The sequence below is a fragment of the Tachysurus vachellii genome, chromosome 12, assembly GCF_030014155.1.
Source record: "Tachysurus vachellii isolate PV-2020 chromosome 12, HZAU_Pvac_v1, whole genome shotgun sequence".
Lineage (NCBI taxonomy): Eukaryota > Metazoa > Chordata > Actinopteri > Siluriformes > Bagridae > Tachysurus > Tachysurus vachellii.
Genome location: NC_083471.1, coordinates 11,145,293 through 11,171,861, shown reverse-complemented (window position 1 = coordinate 11,171,861; position 26,569 = coordinate 11,145,293). Strand labels below are relative to the sequence as shown.

The 26,569-nt window shown below is 39.9% G+C and overlaps 1 protein-coding gene across 1 annotated transcript; it reads left to right on the top strand.

Moving 5' to 3' along the window:
• The first annotated feature begins 1,952 nt into the window (after positions 1–1,952).
• On the top strand, positions 1,953–26,339 carry tacr1a (tachykinin receptor 1a). Its single transcript, XM_060882947.1, has 5 exons — positions 1,953–2,602; positions 10,246–10,440; positions 19,062–19,212; positions 19,810–20,006; positions 21,167–26,339. Exons 1-5 carry the CDS (start codon positions 2,202–2,204, stop codon positions 21,423–21,425), a joined length of 1,203 nt encoding a protein of 400 aa, XP_060738930.1. The 5' UTR covers positions 1,953–2,201; the 3' UTR covers positions 21,426–26,339.
• The last annotated feature ends 230 nt before the right edge of the window (positions 26,340–26,569 follow it).

Below are 26,569 nucleotides of genomic sequence, written 5' to 3'. Positions count from 1 at the left end.
GTTCAAATGCATAATGATGACTCGCATGAAATGATCCATAACCATAGACCAGCGTTGTCTGACTGGGGCACCAAAAGAGGACGAGTTGAGCATTGGAGAAGATTTGAGACGGTCGCCACGGTGACACAGTTATCGTTTCTATAGTAACAGCTTGTTCAGAGTGAGTTGTATTAAATGTAGCTGTAAATGGATAAAAGGTCAACACCATGATGTGTATATTGAGCTTACATTTACACCAAATAGCTCTTTTTCAATGGCTCATTTCCTACATGATTCATTAATGCTGTATTAAAAAATTGTCATACACACGATTTCACTTCATTCCGTAATTCACCATTTCCTCCTCTTAGCAACCACATTGTCGTCTCCCACACACAAAAGACTTGCTAATTCGTTGATCCAAGTATGCTCCTGTGCCAAGCTGTGAAACTCGGCCTGGTCTCAATCCAACAGAGGGAGGTAGTGAGCAGTGTGAGCCAGGATCCATCACATTGCTGACATTTACACTATTACTGACATTTAGGGCCAATACACACTGACTACTGCACAGCTGTCCACATCAGTCAGGAGGTCTGTAGGAGCAGGGCATGGGGAGGGTGTGTGATAGAGGGTGTGTAGGGTGTGTATGTGTGAGAGGGTGTATGAGAGAGTGTGTGTGTGTGTGTGTGTGTGTGTGTGTGTGAATGTGTGGGAAGTGTGTGTGAGAGAGAGTGTGTGAAGTGTGTGTATGTGGAATCTGTGTGTGTGTGTGTGAGAGAGAGAGAGTGTGTGTAGGGAAAGTGTGTGTTTGTGGGGAGTGTGTATACATGGAGCGTGTTTGCATGGAGTGTGTGTGTTTGTGTGTGTGAGTTTTTGTGGAGTGTGAGTGTGTGTATGTGGAGTGTGGGTGTGTGTGCATGTTTGTAATGCATCATGCAGTGCATCCTTCCTTCTTAACTACATAGTGAGAAAGTATGAAAGCATATTGGTTTCTACACACACAGTAGGGACCCTACACAGGAGCTGTGAATTTAGAAGACGTTTGCAATTCAGATCACCCCTACCCAAGTGCACCGCTTAGGGTATGAAACATTTCTGGACCATCTAGAGCTAAGTGATCACTTCCTTATGTACAGTGAGCAGACATGAGTGATTAAATGAGCTTTACCCCTATGTAGTGCACGAGGAAGCAACTGGAGAGTGTATACACTATATAAAATATACAATCCAGGGTATGAATTAATGCTTCTCCACTTCGTACCCAAGTGCACTTATGGTATATAACACTCTGTCAAGTGCACTATGTCCAATAGTGAGTGATTTGTGAGTCACTTCTCTACATCCTCTTTTTTGTCAACGCACCCTTACTCGTGCACTATATCCCTTATATGGAGCAATTTGAGATTCAGGTCTCTAATTCACTGCTAAGTGCACTACTTCTTCTGTCACTTAGGTGCCACGACTCAATGTAGTGCTTTATGCGTACGTTACCATAAAAAGTGCACACAATGAGGGATAAATTAACGCCCTCTCTGGTGCACTACATGTCCGTTTGCTCTTCACCTCTCCATTTCATGTCCAAGTGTTTTCAGTGTATGATATGAAAACTCTGGCTTCTACCCTCCATCAAGTGGACTACATCGTGGAGATTAGTGCTTGACTACCTATCCAAATGGCAGCACTAATGATGAGAATGAATAGCTTCTATATGTCTAATTATCTAGAATTGAACAGGACATGTCCCTGCAGAAAAGGGTATGAAATCATGTCCACTTGATGTAGTGCACACTATACTGTATGTCCATTCAGGCTTGATATCCAACTGCACTACTTATTCACACTATTGCTATGTTTAATAATATTATTTTCTGTTGCTCAGCATCTTGCGCGTAAATTCCTGCCTCAGGCTCTGAGAGAGAGAGAGAGAGAGAGAGAGAGAGAGAGAGAGAGAACACGTGAGCGCGCGAGCGTGTGCGTGCGTGTGTGAGTGCGCTTACCTCGAGCTTTAATATCAGTCAACTCGAGCTCACTGCAAAAAAGTAAAAGCAGCCAGAGATCGAGGCACGCGTCAAAGCCGGGCTCCTTGCACTCCTTGCACGCGCTGCGCCACGGAACCCCGCAAAACTTATATGCGCGCGTTTTGCGGTAGCGGACTGCTCGGACATGGTCGATTAAAAACAAACGCGAAGTATATCGGTGATTATTGGTGATTACTTGTGAAGATGGACCCGCTATTCACTTACACCGACTCACCGGGGAACTGGAGCGCGGAGAATAACGGCACTGACCCGCACTACTGGAACCAGTTCACGCAGCCCGCGTGGCGCATCGCGCTCTGGGCGCTCGCCTACAGCTTCATCGTGCTGGTGGCGGTGGTGGGCAACGTGACGGTCATATGGATCATCGTGGCGCACAAGCGGATGCGCACCGTCACCAACTACTTCTTGGTGAACCTGGCGTTCGCTGAAGCGTCCATGTCCGCCTTTAACACCGTGGTGAACTTCGTGTACGCGTCGCACAATGAGTGGTACTTTGGTTTGGGCTACTGCCGCTTCCACAACTTCTTCCCCATCGCCGCTGTGTTCGCCAGCATTTGCTCCATGACCGCCATCGCCGTGGACAGGTCAGTTCCTCCAACATAATAATTCTCTTCCACTTCACCCTAATTCTCTCTCATCACTCCTCTCTCACTTTATAAGATTTACTCATCACTCCTCTCGCACTTTATTAATTTATTTTTTTATTATCGCAAACATTTAATATTGTTTTAATTTTTATTATATTTTCTCATGATTCCATGTCTAGTTATTTCTTTTTATTTATTTATTTATTTATTTATTTAGTTTTTTTTTTTGTTTATTGTATGTTATTATTATTGTATTATGACACCGTTTTTTCATTCCTAATTCTTCATTTTACAGCTGTATATTTATTGTGTACCTACAATTTATTTTTATTTCATTTTTATTATTATATACGTTTGTTTTTTCTTTTAAATCCTTTTTTTAAAAGTGTAATTCGTTCAAACTGTAATCCACTTTATTTCTGTCTCATATTTTTATCTCAGTGTTTTTATTTGCATCTAATTTATGCGTTATTATTATTATTATTATTATTATTATTATTATTATTATTATACTAGGGGGATTTCTAGTGCTGGACATTTATAAATACTGAGCACCAAGTTGATGGCGATGGTCATGAAGTCATCCAGCGAAACATTCAAGTCTGCACTTCTTTCCTGTAACTCTTTTGTTCTGGTCGGCTCGACAGTTCACTTCCAGAACCTAATCAGCTAAGCATTAGAGGTGATACGTCTGCACGGTGCACTTTTTAGTTTTAAATCTTCTCTTCTATCTTTGTGTTCTGTGACACAATTCATCAACATAACGCTCAGTGGCTGACTGAGACAAATGACTTTGTTTCTCTTCTGAAAACATTTATTTCAAACAAAAAAGAGCCAAACTATTTGTTTATTAGGTTAAAAAATATAGGTAGATTGAGATTAAATAATGAAAACAGACAGAATGAAGTATGGAAGGAAATATTTATATATATATTTATGAAAGGATAAATATGGAGCAAGGTTTAAAAAAATGACAAAAGAAATTGAACCAAAAAAGAGGAGGTTGCTTCATTTTATCAGATGCACAATACTACTGATAGGACGGACTTTAGCTGGACATTACGAAAAGTCCAGAAATAAATGCCTAAGCCTAGATCTCCCTTCACGTTGCTCCAACTGGTATATGGCTTTAGTCCAGAGCCTGAGATTTTAAGAGAAATAAATGAAAAGTTCACTGCAGTCCTACAGGCTTGACTCTGCTTCATCCACTGTAATAAATGACTACATGTGCTGTTTATTGTAGAATCAGATTAGCATTATCACTAATCGTATTAGAACTAATCCTGCACTCAGAACACCGTGCGGGAAACGTGCATAAATCCGTCATCTTATTGCACTTCTGTCCCTGGGAGAAGGGACGGGGCCTTTATTTGGGTTCAGGAATCAAATAGATCTCAAGGAAACACTGTAAAACCACGGGGCATTCCAGGGCAGCTACCCTTTTGATATTTGAAAAAGGGTGGAAGAGGGAGAGGAACACAGAGCAGAACACAGAGAACACTGAGAAGAATGTAACACAAAGTGGAATACAGAGCAGAACATGTACAAGAACACAGAGTGTGACAGAGCAGAACACAGAGCAGAACACAGAGCAGAACGCAAAGCAGAACGCAGAGTGTAAAAGAGCAGAGCACAGTGTTCGAACACAGAGCAGAACACAGAGCAGAACATGTACAAGAACACAGAGTGTAACAGAGTAGAACGCAAAGCAGAAGACAGAGTGTAACAGAGCAGAGCACAGTATGGAACACAGAGCAGAACGCATAGTGTGACACAGAGCAGAACACAGAGCGGAACACACAGTGGAACACAGAGCAGAACACAGAGCGGAACACACAGTGGAACACAGGGCAGAACACAGAGTGGAACACACAGTGGAACACAGGGCAGAACACAGAGTGTAACACAAAGTGTAACACAGAGAAGAATATGTTGCAGAGCACAAAGTGGAACACAGGATCAAATAACAAGTAGAACACAGAGAAGAGAGCAGAAAAATGAGTTGAAAAAGGAGCAGAACAGGGAGTGGAACATGGAGCAGAACAGTAAGTGAGTGGAGCAGGAAGACAACACTGATCAGAACAATAAGTTAAGAAGGTAACAGAACAAATAGCAGAACAGGGAGAGGAACAGCGAGTTGACCAGAGAGTGGAACAGGGAGCAGAACAGTAGCAGTAGCAGAAGACGTACACTGAGCAGTGCATTAATCTCTGAAAAGTGTGGAAACATCCAGAAGCGAAGAAGAAAACAGAAGTATGATGAAGAGAGGACTCTTCTGGGAGGAGTCTTAGCGTTGTTTGTTTTAATCTCCACAGACAGCATTTGTCTGACATGAATTCAGGTCTTTTATCCTGTCAGAGTCGCGGCTTCTTCTGTTTTCTGCCGTAAACGCTGTGACTCTATATTAGGACATGAGTGAAAGCAGTGTTTACATGTCTGCATACTCTTAAGCTCGAGATATTACTCTGGGATCTGAAGGAATTTTTGTTGCTCGTGTTAATGTGAAAAAGTCCATTTGTGTTCAGTTCATTAACGATTTCCTAAATAACACTATTTACTGTAGTTAGTTAACGTTAACAAACCGTGACAAATAACGCTAAGCGCACAACTCACACCAGAGTTAATTCAGACTTGTTTGATAATACTTCAAATAATCACTCGTGTGAGCTGATGAAAAAAAGAAAGAAAGAATGAGAAGAAAAGAAAGAAGAGTGAGACTGGATGTGTTTAGCAGGCGTGTCGTCCCACTTCAGCTCCACAACACTTCAGTGATGTTAAATCTCAGGACTAGCTCAGAAAGCCATGAGCAGAGCCTTTAACCCGCAGCTAGATTTTCTTTGAGCTGTAAAGCACCATAGCATTTCTCTCCAAATATGTCCTGCACGGCAAAAAAGTCCCCGAGGGCCGTCAAAAAATCGTTTATTTGAACATTTCAAGACGAAGTGAGGTCTGCCTAAACTTTTAACAAGCAGTGTGTGCCAAAAAAAATATATAAAAACGAAGCGACTGGAAGAGCGAGAGCTTCACACCTCCTCGTAACTCCAAGTGACGGCTCCATTATTCAGCTTAGTCTCTGCATTTACTAACAAATGAAGTAATTTGTTCATTTATATATAGTGGTGATAAAAAGTTTACACACCCCCAGTTACAACTTTGGGTTTGTGTGAATTCATTTAGACCGTCTGACTAATCAGAACGCAGAATTCTAATTTAAAGTATGTTTAGTCGGTGCAGGTCATTAACGTAAATGTCTATTAGCAGTATTTACGTATTTGCATGGCATATGAGTGCTTTAGAAATGCAGTAAATAAAGTTACTTTTTAAGTGTCAGCTTATTTGTTTATTAAACCATTTATATATGAAATGTAGATCTTTCTAGATCTTTCTAAACAAGATGCGTCTCACGTCTGCAGCCATTTTTTGCTTTGACCCTGTATTGTTTCTTTTCCCTTTTGGTTATTCTTTCTACCTCACTCTAATATTATGACTCCATTCACCTGTGTGTGTGTGTGTGTGTGTGTGTGAGAGAGAGAGAGAGAGAGAGAGAGAGAGAGAGAAATATTGCTTGTGGATTTAAATTTAGACTTGCTGATGTCTCTGAGTGACCAAAAGGGAAGTGGTCACAGAGTGCCGAGGCCTTAATCTCTGGACGTAAACAAATAATCTCTAGGATAATGATGTGTTTATTTATTATTCCGTCCATTGTCTACATTTCCCATAGCAGCCTCAAGTTATCGCAAGTCCATTTCCGTATGTGAAACCACATTTGGATCTCATCCTGTCCTTCAAACCCGTCCTTAAACTCTTCATTGTGTAATCTTTGACGCTCTGGAGAAACTTATTTTTTTCTTGTGAACTCGGTCCTTCCTATAGCAATCATTGCATAACAATCTCCACTCCCTAAATATGCACTGTTTATAAACTGCATATCCATGATGGATGAAAGATTACAGAAGTTTCAAAGCGTCTTGTTGATATCTGGAGGTGAAGATAGACAGTTTATCTGCTTTAAAAGCCAAACCAGAGCTCTGGCTTTTGTACGCTTATATAATCTGCCGACAGAAAATGGGGCCTGGAGCATCGTATGCCTTTGGAAATCCAAACCGGGATCAATAAAAGTTTGTCCAAGAAAGCGTTCTCACTGCCGGTGTTTTAGACACGTCTGATGAAAAGGGTTGTGAACGATGCTATGGATACAAATACAGATACAAATAAAAAGTGCTTTTAATTCAGTGTAAACCTGCCAGAAAGTTCCAGAAAATTCACACACATTATTTAGAAACTGTAGAAACACATAGAAAAGTTCCCAGTTAATGAGAAAAGCGATTTAGCATGATAAAGGCCATAAAAAGTAAAATAAAATTAAAACATTCTAATCACTGATTAACTACACAATGTCAGAATATAATTGAGTTCAAAATAACACTTTTTAATAAAACTTTTTGCCAGTAAATCTGGGGTTAATTGCATATTAGAGAGCAATGTTATTTTAAAAATTAGAATTTTTTTAACAAAAAGTTGCAAGAATGCTACAACAGATTCTGGCATTTCTTACATCACAAAAGCCATGTTTGCATATTATTTGCATACTCTGACTGGCCACACAGTTGCACTCAAACTACATATAGAGGAATCTGATGCCCCTGAAATTGGACATGGATATTTATGTTACATCTTTCAGCGGTTGTGTGAACTGCAAGCTTAAACCCTCATCATACCCATCTCTAAAAGAAATGCAATTGATAGTTTTACACATCAAACCGTTTCATGTTGGGAAAGAAATGCGCACAATTACACTGTCAAACTTTAGGCCACGCCCCTCAGCCAGAAGCTTTATATTCTTAACTGCAGGCATCAAACATGTTTCAGGTAGATGTGGTAAATACCGAATGTTAAGTGTGTTCTTCCGTCTGATAAATCGAGATACGCATCACTGAGATCATAGATAAGCACACTTAGTCCTACTCTTTTGTACACTCGAGCATGTTTTTGGGCACGGCGTGAGACAATCCTGACAACGTGTTGGCAACCGAAACCCACAGTACATGCGCTAAGATAAAACCTTCGCCTGGGTGTTGATGTGCACATTCTAATTAAAGCTGTAAAGCCTGAGTTGAGACGGCAGACACACAAATCATCTTAATGTATGCATTTCTGTGTTTCTAAAGTGGAGCGCTTTATCCCTTCTCGCTCCTGCTTTGTGAAAAAGCCCGGTTCACTTTCCCCACATTAACAGAAGCACATCAAGGCTTTTCAGTCTCACAAAGGAATTTCCTTTAGGACAAAAAAAAAAGATTGCGGCACACCATCCATTCCAGAATTTTAAAAGGCGCCTAATTAGCCGTTCCTAACTGTACAAATTGCTATAAGTGATCATTCATGGCACGGAACAGGGTGGTTTGTATCTTACAAACAAACAGGCATAAATTATTGGAGGGGCATTTAAGGTAATCTCCGAATCAGTGCAAGACAAATGATGTATTATTCATGAGGAAAGCTTGAAATAAAAACAAACGGACTATTAGGGAGCAAGAAAATGTATGATGTATGAATTATGCTCTGGATTAAGCGTTCGAGGCGTCTAATTAGCTTTCATTGCATTTTCATGTAATTGAAGCTCTTTGTGTCAGTTGGTTCAAGTGAAGCATCGAATGATCTCATCCACATGAAAAAAGGTTTCGCCTCCAGCGTGCTTCTACAGCCACTACTTTACAGTATCGTAGGTTTTTTTTTTTGGATAGACTCGGCCGCAGTAATAGGGCACTCGCTATGGCTAAAATGAGAGGAAATGAATTGAAAGCACTGTGACATGGTTCAAAGGGTCTGAGCGAGAGCGAGAACGGCTCTGTGTCGGCCCCTTGCAGATGGTCTCTTCTGATTTAATCTAATGGCATAAGACACACCACACCGACGGTTAGAACTGTAATACGAACACAATTGAAAAAGATGGACATTTTTTGCAAATCCGCTTCAAGACACTTAACAAGTTGGTCACACGGTTCACCATTTTTGTGTTAACTGTAAACTCACATGCACAGAAAACTCAGAACTGAGAGCTTCCATCAGGACTCCTCCATAGTAGTACTTATATATATTTGTCATGAGTGTTAGTCTTTTTATTTTTCACTTAGAAATCATTTCATCTTGCCTTCAGGCTACATTGTATTATGTCTGGCAGCACAGAAAATGTCATTTCCTTCTCCAGGTCGCATTTTCTATCCTAATTTTTCCAGTTTAAAGAAAGTTGAAAAAGAGGTCAACTTTTAATATTCTGAATGTGGAGCTCAGACAAAAACATTTGAATGTCTGTATATGTGTAAATATTGCCGTAAACATTAGACCCAATGTTTCTGTCCACATTTAATGAAAGGTTGTATGACATGGATACACTCACACTGATGAAGGTTGCCAATAGAAGGGTGCCAATACTTTATGCAGTGCAGCCCATGGGCAACAGTCAGTAATTGTGCACTAAAGTGTGCTAGAACCTAGTTCCTCACTTCACAGTAACCTGAAAACACAATCACAAACTCTTGATCTTGATGTGTGATTCTTCATTTGGACAAACGGAGGAACAACAAAGCACAGCAGGCTTCCAGCTCTCGCAGTATGTGGAAAAGACTCAAGCTGTGAGAGTCAGTGCTAGATGTGGGTTTGTCTCAGATAAGGTGCTCATTGTCCGAAATCGTGTTGCGCTGATCGATACATGTTTTCTTAGCAGATATGATCCTTTGGGTTTCTTTTTCTTTAATAACATTAAGAGAAACCCAAAATCTAACGTCAACTTTATTGGCATATTTTAGTAAAAATGTTGTACAGCTTAGACATATCTGGCAAAATGATTTATTAAAGAAATACTATGAAGTATGATTAGGGCCATAAAAAAAAAGAAGTAAAAAAAAAAAAAAAAAAAGATTAAATGAAATATGTTTTTCCTACAGTGAGGCAACAATTCTGGAGATAAATGCTTATTATTAATATGCTTAATATTAGAGAGGCGATATTACATCAAAGTTGGTTTTTTGCAGCAATTATAAAAAAATCTGAAAAGAGACCTCAAAAGAGATAAATTTGCATATGATTTTCATACCCTTCTCTGATTGGATACACAGTTGCATTCTGCCTGGATACAGAGCAATCTAATGCCACTCAAGCTGGACACGGCTTTGTAATGACCCAACACTCAATTTGTTCTCAAAGAGAAAAAACTTAAAAACAGTAAGTAATTTTCTCCAGTCTGGTAATTATCTGAGCACATTTCCACATGTTCAACTGCACCATCAAACTCATATCCTTTGTTGCTTCCAGAAAAAAGGATATGTTTTTATAATTTTGTTTTCACAAGTATGGTAGTGAAATATTTCATGTGGTGGAAATGAGGTTGCTCTGTATGGCTCCTGGGTTGTCCTGGGTTTAATATTGTGGATATAGTTACAGGTTCAGTAGTCACAGAAAGCCTCAGAGCTGATAAGGATATCCACTAGTCAGGTACGGCTAAACCTCTACAAGGCACATCCCGCTGGAGAGAGACCCTGGGAAAATCAATAAATAAATTAATGAGTGTACCCTTGTGTCTTTATGTGTATTATCATATTTTCTGGGAGAGGATGTTGGTTAATGCTTTTTGTTGTTCATTGCAGGTACATGGCCATCATCCACCCACTGAAGCAGCGGCTCTCATCCACGCAGACCAAAGTGATCATTGGTGTGATCTGGGTGCTTGCTTTCCTCCTCGCATTCCCGCAGTACTACTACTCTGACGTGGTCAAGCTGCCCGGTCGCGTCGTCTGCTATATTGACTGGCCAGAATACACCCTCATGGACTTCAAGAAAATGTAAGAGTGATCCTACTGTTAATCGGGGTAATGATAGAAGATGGGAGTTTGCAGGTTTCACTGCTGGTCTCACTTAAGGAGAACATTCCAGAAAGTGTGTGCCTTGACTCTGATTATATACTGTCAGCAACATGGATTTTACGTCTTCTGTCCTATGTAGTTAATGTACCTTGAATAACGGGTCTAAATTTAAAGCACAGCTTCAAATTCTTCACTCAAGCTAAGTTAGCAAGATATGACTAGCTGTGATAAATAAATATATAGTATACATAGAAGCAGACAATGTCATATCTTTTGAAGTGGAGATAGATTAATTCTAAGTACAGATAAACTAGATTTAAAGACCAAAACAAAGCACTGGTGGTTTGTTGCATCAAAGCTCTCTACATTAAGACCACTCTGTAATCTTATTTTGCTGAATTGCATATCTATCATCAGATTTATTGATTTACATCACTGCAGCATCTATGCTACATTTATGATTTACACCAGTACAGCTGGACGGTTTGGACTGAATAATTCTTGAAGGTTATAAAGGCCATGGTCCAAGCAGACAGCTCCTGAGGAATTGGAAAAAATCCATCATGTGAAATGGACTGTAAAAAGTAAACGTGTGAATAATGATTTGCAAATCTTATAAAAAATCTTCCAAGAATGCCTGAGTGAGGAGAGCTTGTGTGTCTGGTTCCGGATAATATCATACTCTCTCAGATGGACTATGTAGCTAGAACCATTAACCATCCAAACAACCCTCGACTAATTTGTGTTGTGGGTTACTCAACAAAGGTAATAATGCGATTTGAATGTCATTTAGGTGCAATTTTGCAATTGCATTCATACACAATTATGTTAGGAAAATAACACAATAAAACAGCTTCCTTCCAGTACATAAGCAAAGTCACTGATCATCCTGCTTGATCTCCAGATGAGAGTTTCTGTAGGCTTTGTATTGATTCAAACCTGCAATCCATTTGGGTTTAAATTCTTTCACCATATTGTAATACCTTTTATTTACGTTTGGATTTCCACTATATCATGAGGTGCAAATTTGTTTACTTTTTACTGCCTACTGACAAGGATTTGTCAGATAATTAGGTAACAGTATTTGGTGGAATTTACCATTTTATCCAGTCAATTTTTGGTCGTCTAGCTAATTAGAAAAAGGGCCTATAAATTTTCTTTAGTCTATATTAAAAAGGCAAATTCACTTATTCAGATACTCACCCAAAGTGCTAGTCTAGACTCATGGGAGCACGCCGTAACAGATGCTCCTCTGTTTCTGTCCACCTGGATGCATTTGGGTTCAGCCGAAGACACAACTTAATTTCATGGCTGTTCGCTTTGATCTGAACAGAACAAACAGCACCCGAACGAGGTGAAATCAAAAGAGGAAGACGCCGGCTGGTCTAGAGAGTGGTCGTGGAACACACAGTTTGCCATGACAAAGAAAAATGACACGCAAATCAAATAATTTTTTACACTGAGAAAGCTGCCTTTGGGTAAAAACAGCCAGTGCTCTTACAAAGACCTGTGTGTGTGTGTGTGTGTGTGTGTGTGTGTGTGAGCAGTAATATAAAAGAAGAAGTTGTATTGGTATGAACAATGTGAAGTTTTTTCTTTTGTTTATGTCAAGTGAGGTAATCTCCATCCCTTTTTCTTGTTCTACAGTTCTTGTTCATTCAAACTGTGTTCGATCATTTTTTTTTCCCCCACCACATATTTGCACGGTATCTGATCAACATCTAGCTGTTCTGAAGATGCAGTAACAATTTAGCTGTTTTTGGAAAGACAGTTTCAGAAACCACAAGCTTGGACTTTTGACTAAAATTCAGGTTCCCAGCTGAGCCATCTACCACAATTGGCCATGTTCTCATTTGGAATAAAGTTCAGTAGTATCTCGAACTCACCATTGTTATGTATCATGTGCATCTGAGTTGAGCTCTGAATAGTGTTCCTCTCTTAAAATGCAGAGGTCTCCAACAAGGCAGTCTGGTAGTTTAGGAAGATGCTCCTGCAGCCCTGATGAAGGGATTTCATTAGCATTTATATTGTTTCACTTCTTTTTCACGACATCCTCCGTGTCATGTACTATTCTTCCAATCCAATAAGCAGGGGTGCCTAGCTCTAGTGCTGGAGGGCCAGAGATCAGCAACAGTCTGATGATTTGCCTGGTCTAATTAGAATTAGGTATCTTTGAGCAAGGAGATCACCAAACTCTGCTTGTGTCTCGTCCTTCAGGAATTAAGATAGTCTGCCTGTGGTAATAGATGTATTTCTGCCGTCGTAGTCTTTCACCCTCACAACATCCTCTTTTCTCTCTCACTTCATCCCAATCTGTTTCTGTCTTTCATGTGTGATCTCTCGCTCCGAATCACACTCGCAGCCCTCTCCCTGCTTTCCACACCCACTGAAATAGAGCTGCCAGGCTTGCTCGTTATTCCTGCAGGAGAATTTCAATAAGAAACCCCCAGCACATGAAGAATTAGATTCAGTATATTTAGTATAATCTAACTGCAGCATGAGATGCCTTGAGCTACAACAAAGCAGTCTCTCTCTCTCTCTCTCTCTCTCTCTCTTTCTCTTTCTTAATATCAGAGAGGCTTTCTCGCTCTTGAGCAGAAACAGCCAAGAATCAATGCAGGTTTTAAATACACCTACAGTACCCAGACAAACAAAGACCTTTGAATCCACTCACCTTTTTGAAACCAGCTCATGACGAGTGGTTAACACTCCAGGCCATTGTCTTTCGTTTGGCACTGTGCCATGTGTACAATCAGCGGCACATTCCGAATTACCCTGATCATGTCTGAGCGGCTGAGGCACTTATTATTTTTATAATGAAAGTAATGTCTGCCACATCTAGGCTTGCTGGGGATGAAAAGTAGATGTGGGATAAAATGTTCAAAACCTGTGCTAGCATAATGAGTGCATGTGATTAGAGGTTTGGTTCGCAGTTTGTGTGCTGCATATGAATGCTAGGGTCTAAAAGAGTAGTGGCCTTACAGTTATGAAAACTTCCCCAAATCAGTGAGATTCAAAGCATGCTTGCTCATCTATCCACACCTCGAACATCGTCAGAGGGAAAATCACATAACACACTGTGCACACAAGAACACTGTGTACTGCCTGACGTACACTTACACCACACGGTTCGGCAAATAACATCAATTGCATCATGGGCATTTTATGTCTGAATTTCATGAGCGCACTAGCCTTTTTAACAATATTATTACATGACTGAGTCTCAAAAGGAGTGATGCAGCAGGGTGCGTTCCCTTCAGAAGTGTGCATCTGAGAAAGAATGTATAAGCCTCAGCCTCTGAAATGGGGGAGATGTGAGCTAGTGAGAAGAAATGCTTTGATTGATTGTGTGATGATTGATACTATGTGTAATTGATAGCCTTCACAATATTACAACGCAGCTTTACACTCTCAAGGAAAACATCACCTGCCATTTCTGAAGATGAGCTAAAAACAGACCAACAAACCCATAAAGTGGGGCCAGTTATTGCTTTCTGTGGCAATACTGAGATTTAAATTTGTAACTGTCACCAGGGCAAACCCTAGGTCCAGGGGTATTCAACTAATTATAAATGATTATAAATAAAGATAAATGATTATAAATAAGATGCATTCATTTGATTTTTTTTTTTTTTCTTCATACTGCCACTTCCATGGCCTTTAACCAGATCAGATATATTGGATTCCTATATCGGATTTCTCATCTGTAATCTATAGTTTCTGATCTATGGCCATTTTCCCCTATGAGCCACAGTATTTTTTCCTTTTAACTTGGGTCTGCTAAAATACTTGCTGGGTCTGAAACCGGAACACAGTCTGCCAGTTGACAACCCAAACCTCAGACAGTTGCAGCACTCATGAGTCATCCACGAGACCACCAATACGAACCGTTTATCTGAATCCTGAATTGTGTCCTAAGGACAGTGAGTGTAGGCAACAGCGAGTGGGGTTTCGTTTTGGAGGCAGCACAACATTGTTGGATCCTTTGAGGCAAAGCCAGTCTGCTTACATTATGCCTGGTGTCAGCTTACGTTCACTGTTCCATTCATGTGCAAAAGAGAGTGCAAAAGAGAGAGACAGAGAGGGAGAGACAGGCTGACTGCATAGTCCATGCACACTCACACACAAATAATTATATATAGACACAGTCACTCTCACACTGCTAAATATATGGGCAAGCAGATCTGAAATTCCACACGCCCTCAGTCCGCAGTTCAACAAAATGATCCACAGTTAGAATTGTGACCATGCTGACCATCACACTGCTTTATCACATGCCTTTGTTGCAGGTGGACATTCTATTTATCTGCAACACACGTGCCAACACCTTCATCTTAGAGATGCTGTATACACAGACTAGCTGTAACTCTTGATTCCTTTTTACTTCTCACTTTCTCCCAGTCTTTCTCACCTTCACGTTTGATCTATTTCCCCGTTCTCACTTGCTGTGCCGTATGTCTCCTTTGTGCTCTTTCTCTCTAAGGGATTGCATACTGCATGTGTTCCCCCTCATGTTGGACTATGATGGTCTCATTTGTCTCAGTGCTGATTTTTGCAAATTGCCGCAACTGCCCCTCCCGGGAGGCAAGGACACCCAGAGGCATTGTAACATACCTGCCTGATTTTTACTGTAGCACATCCATTTCCATGTTCTGCTCATGAGGAAAGGAGTTGAGAGTATGTTCTGGCACTCTACATCTACATCACACTGGCTTATTCTGTGCTAATATGTAATAAGTCATAGCACCTTGACTTTTGCCAGATCTGTAGCTATATAAAGGACTAAATTGTCATCTTTCACAGAGAATCTTTCAGATATAACTTCATAAAAGAGGTGGTCAGGAAAAACTCATGAAACCTTGACAGGAACCACACTCAAACTGTAACCCATCCTCTTCAGAGTGACATCAGATTGTGCGACACTGCAAGTATAAATCATTACTCTTTCCCAGCTGTTTACTATACAATCAAACAGTGTGATGAAAGGTGGTATAGTGTAAGCAGATTGTGAATAAGAGTCCTGGTATGAGTAACAGGATAGTCTTAATTATTACAGCAACGTATTTTGGGTACAAATCTACAGCATCCCAGTGAGATTTACACTGAAGTCGAGTGAGACTTTGGTTTGCATTGATTTGTATATATGTATATATTTAGGATGGGACCAGTCACAGCAGGTGAAAGTAAGTCACAAATGCTAAAGCTTGAACTAGAGTTAGAGGTAGCACATGAGGGGGAATCAGGCAGGTCTGCAGGAACCACAGCAAGAGAAAGGTATCAGTATCTGGCACAAGCCTCACAGCAGACTGTCCATGTAGTTCTGCCCTTAACAGACATTAGACACATATATTCCTAAGGTAACTAGTTACATGTATGGTTGTTTTACCTGACAATATGCACAATTAGTGCAGGCACACAATAGGTGTGGTTAATCAGTGTGCTTGTTCACATCACTGCACACATTTGACCAAACCCTGAAATCCATTTTTCTGCTTCCTCCCGTATGAGTCCAGCACCTCCTTATGTTCAGCAGAACAGCTCATAAATTCTGCTTGTACCTCTTTACATCGAATGCTGATTTTATTCAAGTTCTTGTTATGAAGAACGGTGGTTCAGATGACGGTGGATTTGGGCCAGTGATTTGGGGTTTTGGAACTACCATTTGTGCTGGTGAACTCTTTTGCCATTTGATCAGAATGGAACAATGTCTTGCACAGATGCCCTGGTTATTATTATCCTGCTAGACAAGATGAAATGAGGGGAAAGGTAACCATGCCTAAAACGCTTGGATCTCATTTGTGGTCCTGAAGATGGTACGTTGTACTGTTTATTTTCTCATGCTCGATGCCAGACTGTTTAAACATCATGAACGTCATTCATAAAGTTTAATCAGATAATTGCACATAGATACTTCTTTTATCTGTAAGCATTGTAGCTCTAGTACAAAACTAAAGAAGCCAAAGTCCTGGTCAAGCAAGTGTATGTGGAGAAGTGGAGGAAAAATATGGCGATTTCAGTTTTGCTTTAAAATGTTGTTATAGAAGTCAGCTAATTATCATTCAGCTTTTAGGAGAGGTTAAACGTGGAGTTTTAAAAAGTGGAACACTGGAAACATGGCCACAGTGGACCTTATGACATGGACAACAATTTTACTTAAATTTGACTCCAAACATCTGGGTAATTAAGGACTATTTGACTAATCCTGTATATTAAATTGAAATCTATCCAACTATCCTGCAATGATTTATTATTTCCAAATGGCACGAGGTGTTAGTTCATCCAGATGCCATCACAACACCGATATTACGCCTCATTTATCAAGCTGGATGCAAATGTATTAGTCTGTAAATCATTCACAAGAAATACTGGGTCCACAAAAACGCAGTTGGGTAAATCATTTGCATCCAAATTTAGAAAACGGTTTGTGTAAATTTATATAAAAGTCGACTCAGCACTATGCACTACGATCGATCGGCTTCAGAAGTTTGTAAAAATTGTCTTCGATTAAGTTTATTAAGTTAAATTTATATATGGGTTATATACAGGCTGTCAAGTTTCAATTTAGTTACACACACAAACGTAATGAAACTTTTATGACAGCCGTTTCATATCGACTTGAAAGAAAATGGCACAAAACAAATCAATAAATTAAGTGAAATAAGTAGGTGTCTGTTTTACGCTGAAGTGCTTCAGTTACTGAGCTGCACTACTAGAAGTTAAGGTGCTCTATAACAGTTTGCTCGCCATTTTAGTTTTATTTTTCAGCTAAAAAATTAAGTTGTTAATTGAGTTTTGTTTACTAAATATAAATCAACTTTTCATGAACACACTTGCGGCTGTATCCGAGTATTAAAAAAATCATTGGTAAGTTCGAATTTGTCCTTTTTACACAAACATTAGACACTTTTACTAAAAGACAAATGTAGTAAATATGGGTTGTGTTCTGTCTATCTATAAGGAAACATGGTTTTAACTTACATTAGTGAGCAATGGCAGAATAATTTAGCAGTTTTTAATAACCGATCTCAGACGTCTGGTCTCCAGTGTTTATTTGCACCTAACATCCCCTACATGGGCGTGCATGATTTACCCTGGTAACAAAACCCTGAAAATTGTTTGCATTAATTTTGGCAGTGTCAGAAAAGCTTTCTTAGCGGGTCATGTTCCAGCTTGTGGTCTCACTTTTTAAACCTGACTAATGCTGGAAAAATAACTTCCATCCTGAGGCTTTATCGAGCAGACCCCTGAGTGTTTAGACTACAGACCCAGGCTTTGGAAACGAAGACAGGATATTTGATGTCCTTCTTCGTCATTAGGACATTTCTTTGGAGCAAACGGTGGCGGCGTAACTCAAGCAGGCCTTCTCGGAAATGACTTCTGCTGCTGTTTCTTTGCTCACCTAGGGCAATGAAAGGGAGCCTTTGTCAGGCCATATGGCATTTAAATTTCCTCACATCATTACAGACAAGAGGAAAGACATCAATTAGCCTTGATTGCATAACGGCGTCCTTTAAAAGGTTGACAAGAGACATTAGGTGGAGAAAGAAACACGGTTTTAGTCTCCGATGTTGTTTTGACTGGCCAGGCTGTCTGATACATGATAAATGTATCATAGTGTTTGTGTGTGGTGTGTGAGTGTGTATATGTCCATAGTCAGAGCCTGGCCGGAGATGATGGCTTAATGCTTTACTTATTTTTTAGAGAGCTTTAATCAGCAGCTTGTGGTTGAACTCCACAGGCGATCTTTTCCTCACTCTCTCTCTCTCTAATTTGGTTAATTGGTGGAGAAACGGACTGAAAGGTCTCAGCTGTGTAGTGCCCAGTTGGGGCGAATGGATTAATTCTGTCTTTTTGTGGAGCACCGCCGTGTTGAACCAATGGCATGCCCTTTTTCTTTCCCTCTCTCTTTATAGTGATATAGAAGAACGCACGGTCTGGATTGCTTGAGCACCACCTGTGCCACCGTGAAACCTGGATTACCCGAGTATTATTGAAGTAATTCTCTGATGTTATTATTAATTTTTTTTTTGGGCCTGTTTTTGTGGATACAGTAGCTTGTGTATTACCTGTCAGTCAAATGATTGTGGGTTTGATGCCATATGTTAACCTGTCCTTAAGCTTTTATTTTGCCCAAAGGAGATCACAACGCCACATCATTTACATTCTTGTTAGTAGTTAATAAAAGTGCAGGTGCATTATATGAGTTAATAATTACAGACAGTATCGTGGAATCCATGAGAAACACTTGTTCTTGTCATTTCCCTTACTCAGCTTCACTTTTTCTCTGTCCTGAAGGTAATAAAAAACCTCAAATCATAAACTCCTCTCATCTGGAAATCTAAAGATAAGTTATTATCTCTGACCGTTAGAAAGCTAGAGACTCCTTATAAGGAGTTATAACACTTATAAGTGTTACATAAACATCAAAATGACCATATCAGTAATTATAAAATGTTCATATGGTTGCTATACAAATCCCTGTGTATTAGCTGTTACCAGCTGCACAACTGTCAAAAATGTGATCAGGAATTTAAGTCCAGCAAAAGCTCTCGATTTCTTACATTCTTTACTGAATTTTTCTTTCCTCCTTGTGTCTACAGTTATTACGTGTGTGTGGCTGTGCTGACCTACTTTCTGCCTCTGTTGGCGATGGGTTGTGCTTATCTGGTGGTGGGTCTGAACCTGTGGGCCAGCGAGATTCCTGGAGACTCCTCCGGTCGCTACCAGGAGCAGCTCACTGCTAAACGCAAGGTTCTTCCTCACACACACACACACACACACACACACAAACACAGCAGACAAGAGAGCATGACATTTCTATCTAAACAAAATTGTTTTGGGTTTTTTTTAATAACCTAAAGAGAAGCAACATGATGCAGACAAAACCAAAATAAATGCTATGCTTACAGAATAAGAAGAACACTTTAATCACTTTTTTTTAGTTGATCCATATGCCACCGTTGCCCCCTCTGCTGAATGCAAAATGAATTTCTGATGTTTCTATTCAGACTCGGATTCAGGTTTTGAATAAAAACAAGATGATGAAAACTCCCCAGTCGCAACGGTCAGGTTTGGGAGATAATGAGGGTCAGGAAGGACAGCAGTCATGAAATATTCTATATGAGATTCCTATTAGAGCACAACGGCTCGTCATTTCAATCTCAATCTCTGACACACACACACACACACACACCTTTTAATGCTCTCCTCGGGAGCCCCTGCTCATTTTTCTTACTCTTTCATTCTTGACTTTTCTTTGACACACTCACTTATTCTTCTCAGATATATAGCACCACTTACACCGCTTATTTGCTCTGACTATTGCACTCCCTTTCTGGATGTGTGTAGGTGGTAAAGATGATGATCGTGGTCGTGTGTGCCTTTGCTGTCTGCTGGCTGCCGTACCACGTCTACTTTCTCCTTCATCAGTATTTCCCTTTGCTCTTTGAGAAGCCCTTCATCCAGCAGGTCTACTTGGCCATCATGTGGCTTGCCATGAGCTACACCATGTACAACCCCATCATCTATTGCTGCCTAAATGACAGGTAACAAAAGGCAAGCTGCCTGTGAAGCGTAAAAAAAAGTCAATTGTGCTTAAAATTACAAGGAAAACACAGAGTCTACACTGAGAAAATGGCTTGTCACAGGTTTGTTAGATTATTTTGGGTTGTTTCGAACATATTTCACAATGTTTAAGTTAAGTACAAGTAAAGCCCTGGGGACAAGGGACATTCATCCATCCACAAAGCATATACAACAGGTTCCTGAAGTTCCTTTACAGTTAATATTGATAAAGCTATTCATTTTATTATTGAATTCTTATTTGATTGGCTGCTAGAATTGAACAGGTTAAATCTTAAACCTTAGAAAGTCAAACCCAAGCTAGTTCAAACACATAGCTATAAATAACGTCAACATAAATTTACTGACAATTCTGGCATTCAAGAAGTCAGTAGAATTGTTAAAGGGTTCTATGTTGACAAGCTGAAGAACCCTCAAGGACTCCAAATGTAGTTTTTTTATTTGAGTTTTTTTATCCATATGATGATCAATCAATCAATCTTCCAATCAATTAAAAAATACAAAATTACGAAATTGCATTCATTTAATAGCTCAAGTTTCTATCCAGGTGGTAATCTGTAAATCATGTGCTGTAACCCTAACTTTTAATTTGTTGGGATGCTTTTACAATTAACATGATTTACTAATAACCTTAAGTAACAATAATCATAATCAAGTTGTACAGACAAAACAACTCACAAACATTTTGGGACACGTTTTTTTAATCTAACGATTATTTACAAAAAGGAGTCACAACTAACTGTCTATCCTGCTGAGCTTAAGATTGGTCACTTGTTGGGCAAAGTCATAGTTTCATGGTAATGCTGACACTAAAAGCCACACCCTGTATGTGTAAACATAAGCTTAAAACTTCACATTGCATTTTTTAATATGTTTTCATTACGTGCCGTATAAATCTAGGGAACATAGGACAAGCATTGCTAGTGTGTTAGTTGAGTAGAGTTTAAAGCTTTGCTGATTTAGGTCCGTTTCTTTCGCTCTCTTGACTCTTCATGGGGGGTTTAATCAATTGTATTTTAACAAGCTATTTTTTTATGCACAATCAAACTCTCTGTGTCTCTCTGTCACACCTTATTGTGTGTGTGTGTGTGTGTGTGTGTGTATGTGTGTGTGTGTGTGTCAGATTTCGAGCTGGCTTTAAACAGGTGTTCCGCTGGTGCCCATGTATTCATGCTGACTCCTACGAAGGCTTGGAGCTCAAGTCCACACGCTACCTGCAGACACAAACAAGTGTTTACAAGACAAGCCGGGCGGAGCCGACAGTGCCGGTTGTCAACAGTCCGTCACTAGAGCTTGCATCCAACGGCTCATCATCTCGTAGCATGTCCAAGACGGTGTCCGAGACTTCCAGTTTCTACTGCGGCAATTACTTACCTGCATAGAAGCTCTTACGATCAACAAAGAAACGTGGCGAAGAACTGGTGTAATGGTACAAAAAAAAACAAGATGGGTAAACGTTATCTGCGTCTAAATATTCTGTATAATCATTGTGACAGACAATTCTAAGCAGTCGTGTTGGGTGCAGATAACAAAGGAACAAATGTCTGCTATAAACCAAACTGATTAAGAATTATGATAAATGAATCATATCAGTTTTTTCTATCACTCTGTGTGGGCACACCATATAAGCAACGAGTGAAAGAATCCAAAGTTCATTATGGACAATGCCCTTAATGAGCATTTCATCTGGTGTTATCAGTAGTACAGACAGTAATAAACACTCTGCTCACTCATGGCTTAGATGGGATGTTGAAATCTGATCCATTTGTCAGACACTGATGGAGTTATGATCAAGCCCTTGAACCACTTGATTGATCTGCCAGCTGAAACAATGTAAATAATAACTCTGTATAATCTTTATTTCTAGGTAGTATTGGTGTAGATGGCAAAGAAACATTATGAAAAACCTGTTGAAGAAGCTAAACATGTCAACCACTTGACTTTTGGAGAGCTGGGTGTTTTTTCCATCCAAAAAAAATGCTCGGTTCAATCATCTGTATATGGCATTATAATCTCTGTAACAGACCACTTTATGGAAATGTTTTGTGTCTGTGTAAGTGCCTCATAACTTCTTTCACAGTGTCTATCATGTGGTGAAGATAGACTATGCTCTTTTTATTTTGTTTCTTTTTTCTATCTTCTGGCCACCTTTTTTTATCAAAGTTCATCTTTAAAATGACTGACCACATGAGTCCCTTGAGGTACATGACCAGAGACATTGATGGATATAAGGACAGCATCAGCGAGGCTTTGCAGACAGATGTGGTCTGGCATACGAGACCTGGCTACAGTGTATTAATGTTTACACTTTACTAGTATGTAATATTGCAGATTATGTAGCATATATAATGCCTACATATATATACAGCTTCCCCTGTCTGTGTTTATGTCTCTGTATGTCTGTGTGGATGTGTTTCTTTTTGTTTAGAAGGGATGAGAGTCTCAGTCTCTCAATGAGCTTGGTTTGAAATCCACATGAAGTACATTTCTGTTCAAATAATTAGCAGAGATTAAGCACATTTCCAAACAGACAATATACAATCTATGACCAGTAGTCTAAGGACCTTGGAGTAAAAAGGCTCCTGGGCATGGTACAGCATCAAGCAGGGGCGGGTAAATCCATGACAGTCACTTTATGGGATGAAAAAGCCTCAAAAATAGTGTCTAAACTGCCTCTTGGCACAGACATAATGCAGAACAGAGAAAGGAAGAATATTCAATAGCATTTATAGCTGTGCCCGGAAATCCAAATCAGTGGCAGCCAGGATTCCACTGCCAAAATACAATCATGGGTTTGTCCGGTTCTCAAATACTGGTAGCTGTGACCCCATGTGGCCTTGGCTTTGCTTTTTTTGATTTAAATGTAAATTTGTCACTTCATTGTGGGGCAAATTGTAATGGGAACGGTTATTTGTCTCTATCTGTGTACCTCTGTTTGGCTGTTAATTGCCATTGCCCTCCCCCTACCAAACACTTGCCTGTTCTCAGCTTAAGCGGTCACGCACAAAATTAACTCTGGAGTCGGGCCTTGAAGTTTTAATTTTAGCCTCCCGTAAACACATGGTGCAGAAATCTGACAGAAGAGATGGAGGAATGGAAGGGATTTGCGGGTGCTGTTGTGGAGGACTGACAGAGGACCGCTAGTTTTGGAGGAGGGGTAGCACACCTGTTGTTTGAGATTATGGAGTGTGGTATGTGACAGTGGTATCGGTTTTCAAGGAAGGAGGAGGACATAGCGTGTACTAAGGGATCAGGGTGTTCTGGTACTCTGAATAGTGCTCGTGCAGAATTTACGAGTGATTGTGGATCTTGTGGAGGTGTGGAGAAGGTGGCTTGAGTTCTGCTTTGCTTTGCTCCAGACAGTCTGCTCCTCTACTGAAGACTTGACTTGTTTTGGAGTTGGTGATATTAAGGAGGTGGTGGATGCAGAAACTGCATCCACCACCTAGTGGAGAGATGGGAATCATAGAATATTAGGATAAAGTTGAAGCTCCTGAAACGGTCTTTCTCCCAAACTTTAATTCCATTAATAGCTCTAATTTCATATTAGGAATCAAGGCATTGTTTTGTTGAGGTTCATTACATATAATCCCAATGATGTTGAATTCAGTTCCAGTGAGGTGAATAATCATGCAGTGTACTTTCAATATCTTGAGGTTTGTTGGTCTTTGTGTTGAGTGTTTACTGCAGGTGGATTTTTATTGTTTAAATGTATTTCCCATAAAGCTGTGGGATTTGGGGGAACATAGGCAGCAGTCACTGGTTTCCAGTTGGTGCTGTGGTAATGGACTTTGTCCTTTTCCTAGAGTAGAGCCTAAACTGCCTGTAGACAGCTACTGTCGAGGTGTCTGATCAAGTTTAGCTGTTTTTCCATAATTCTCTTTATAGCTTGTTGAGATTAAATAAAAAACAGCACAGACTCTCATTTGTCCTCGATGTTCTGCCTTTTAATCTTCTGATCTTCAGACTGTTTAAGTGATTAAAAATTAATATGGAGAATTTCCACAGCATTAAATAGAACTATGTAGTATAATAAAACACTTTGGGAAGAGTTTATAAATCAAATGCTTTGAAGTCTCCATCAATAAATATATCAATGCTTTTTTTTTGGGAATACATAAAACAAGCAGGGAAAATAAGCACTAGTTTAAGTGTTTCAGGAAGAGGTAGGAAAGTCAGTGACTCAGCTGTTCAGACATCTAGCAGAAGTTTATTCTAAAACCTCAGTGTCAGAACAAAAAATAGTCTTGATGTATACCTACCACTTACACTGAGCGATGTTGGGACCTGTCGAGCATCATAGCATCAAAACTGCATCATATCTTACCAACTATGATGTCATAGTATTGCATCACAATCTTAGCTAGCTTGTGTTTATTAAACCATAATAAACCTTTCCTAGTAGCTATAATCTTGTTATTTGTAATATAAAGTAACTTAATGACATCTTTTCCTCATAAACAATATATAATTTTTCATTCATTTCCATTCAAGTACAAATGAACGTAACCCCCCTGCTGATATTATAGATGTAGGCGAGGCAGCAGCATTGCGCCATGATGCCTTTTCAGAATACTGAAAAGCTGTAGAAGGCTGCATGTAGAGTCTCTGTTAGAATCTGCTCGATGGGACATAAAACCCTCATCATGCCTCATGTGTCTCAACACGGCAGAGCAACAACACCTGCTGAGAGAAGTGGACATGCTGTAAAAAGCCTCTGCTGACTGAGAACCGTGTGTTGCCTGTCCATCATCTCATCGACATGCTGGCGTTCGTAGTTTCAGCAAAGAAAAGTCTCCTAGGTTTATATCAATTGGGAGTGTATCCAAGAAAAGAAAAGCCTTCCAAATATGAAAAATCCCAAATGGGAAGCAGTCACGTGCTTGGCAATTGACTTGTTTGTTAAGCAAACAGCATTAAACAACTTCCATTAGCACGTAGTAATTTCTCTTCTGGTATTTTTCCATCTTCACATATCAGACCACCTGCTGCAATTGTGTCTCTCCAAAATTATTCAGCCTTTCCCCGCACCCTCATGACGACTGGCAGCATTGTTCTTAGTTGTAGTGTGAAGAAATAATCACCAGCTTCGGATTAATATGAAACCTCTCAAACCCCTGAGGCTTCAAACGCCGACCTGCCAGACTTTCTTGCCATGCTGAAATCTTCAAGAGAAAATCATCAACATGAGCATGGATCGTATACAACTGGTGTCCAGGGTCCAGTACTACGGAGAGAATGGTATACAGTGATTTGTGGAAGAATTTTCAATCAGCCATTGCTGATAAAAGTGTAAAATCGTTGTGCTTGAATATCTCTAGCACTCAGTGTAGGTGATATTGACTGAAAAACTGCAGAGCTGTTAAAGCAGTTACAGCCTCAGAGACTTTATGCCCCTTAGTTCCAGAGGAAAGCAACAATAAAACGTCTATCGATTCCCACACTGTCGGCTCTAAGATATCATTGTTTTGAGATTATCCACTTCTGATGATTTGACAGCATGGTTTTTTTTGCTTGACCTTGATAATTACAGCAGGTTTATTAGGTTGGTGGCCTTGTGGCCTAGGAAGCGCTAGCTGGTGGGTGGTACATTTTGCAAATTGAAAATGTCCACATTTGGAGAAAATGGTGCTTAAAAAAATGTACATTGGACATCTTTCCATCTTTCTTTCTTTCTTTTGCCTTTATGGTTATTCTATTTATAGGCTTCTATAAGAATTTTAAGTAGATATACTGCCTTTTTTTAGGTTCTCCCATCTAGTTGTTTGCAGGGGTCATGTGTTTGCATCAGAATTTCATTTAAATTTAAGTAATTCTCAAAGCTAACGGCTAACTAATTGACTGTCATCCCCTGGTACGAACAGAGCCAGCACGCAAAGTTGGAAAGCTGTGAGTTACTCACTGAGATGTCCCGCTGTTTAAGAATAACCCAAATGATTGAGGTGGGGAAGTTGCAGGCAACAACATGAAGAGATGTTTAAGGGTTTTTTGTCTATTTTTTTCTTTTATCTTTCTTGCTAGTGACCAAATTGCTTTGTGTGACAAATAACCGTGTTTACACAGAAAGTCCCTTCTAGCCATCAGACAGACCTTTAATGAAATCTCAGCACACACACGCATACACACACACACACACACACACAAACATCTAGCCTTCGCCGCTACAGATCAGGATGTAAAGCGCATAGTCTATACACAGCAGCTCCTTGGCTGCTCTCAGACAGGATCTGAAGTGTTTTAGAAGATGAGAGGACAAGTTAGAAAGTGAAGGATGACTTTTTGTGCATCTGAAGGAGGAAAAAACTAACTAAAAAAAAAATCCATGAGGATATTATCACATGAAAGTTGGCAGAGAATGTGTGTGTGTGTGTGTGTGTGTGTGTGTGTGTGTGGCTCTACAAGAGGCAGGGTGGATGCTCTCATCAGCTCCATCTCTCTCCAATCAGAGTAATTACCCAAGAGAGGAGAGCGTGGCGGACAGAACAACAGCTGTGCTATTTGTGTGCGCAGTAACACACACATATTC

Bases quoted from the DNA above. Each gene is read 5' to 3' on its own strand.
- tacr1a (XM_060882947.1), top strand. From the start codon at position 2,202: ATGGACCCGCTATTCACTTACACCGACTCACCGGGGAACTGGAGCGCG. The intron at 2,603-10,245 runs GTCAGTTCCTCC...TGTTCATTGCAG, and splicing joins ACCGCCATCGCCGTGGACAG to GTACATGGCCATCATCCACC. The intron at 19,213-19,809 runs GTTCTTCCTCAC...GGATGTGTGTAG, and splicing joins AGCTCACTGCTAAACGCAAG to GTGGTAAAGATGATGATCGT.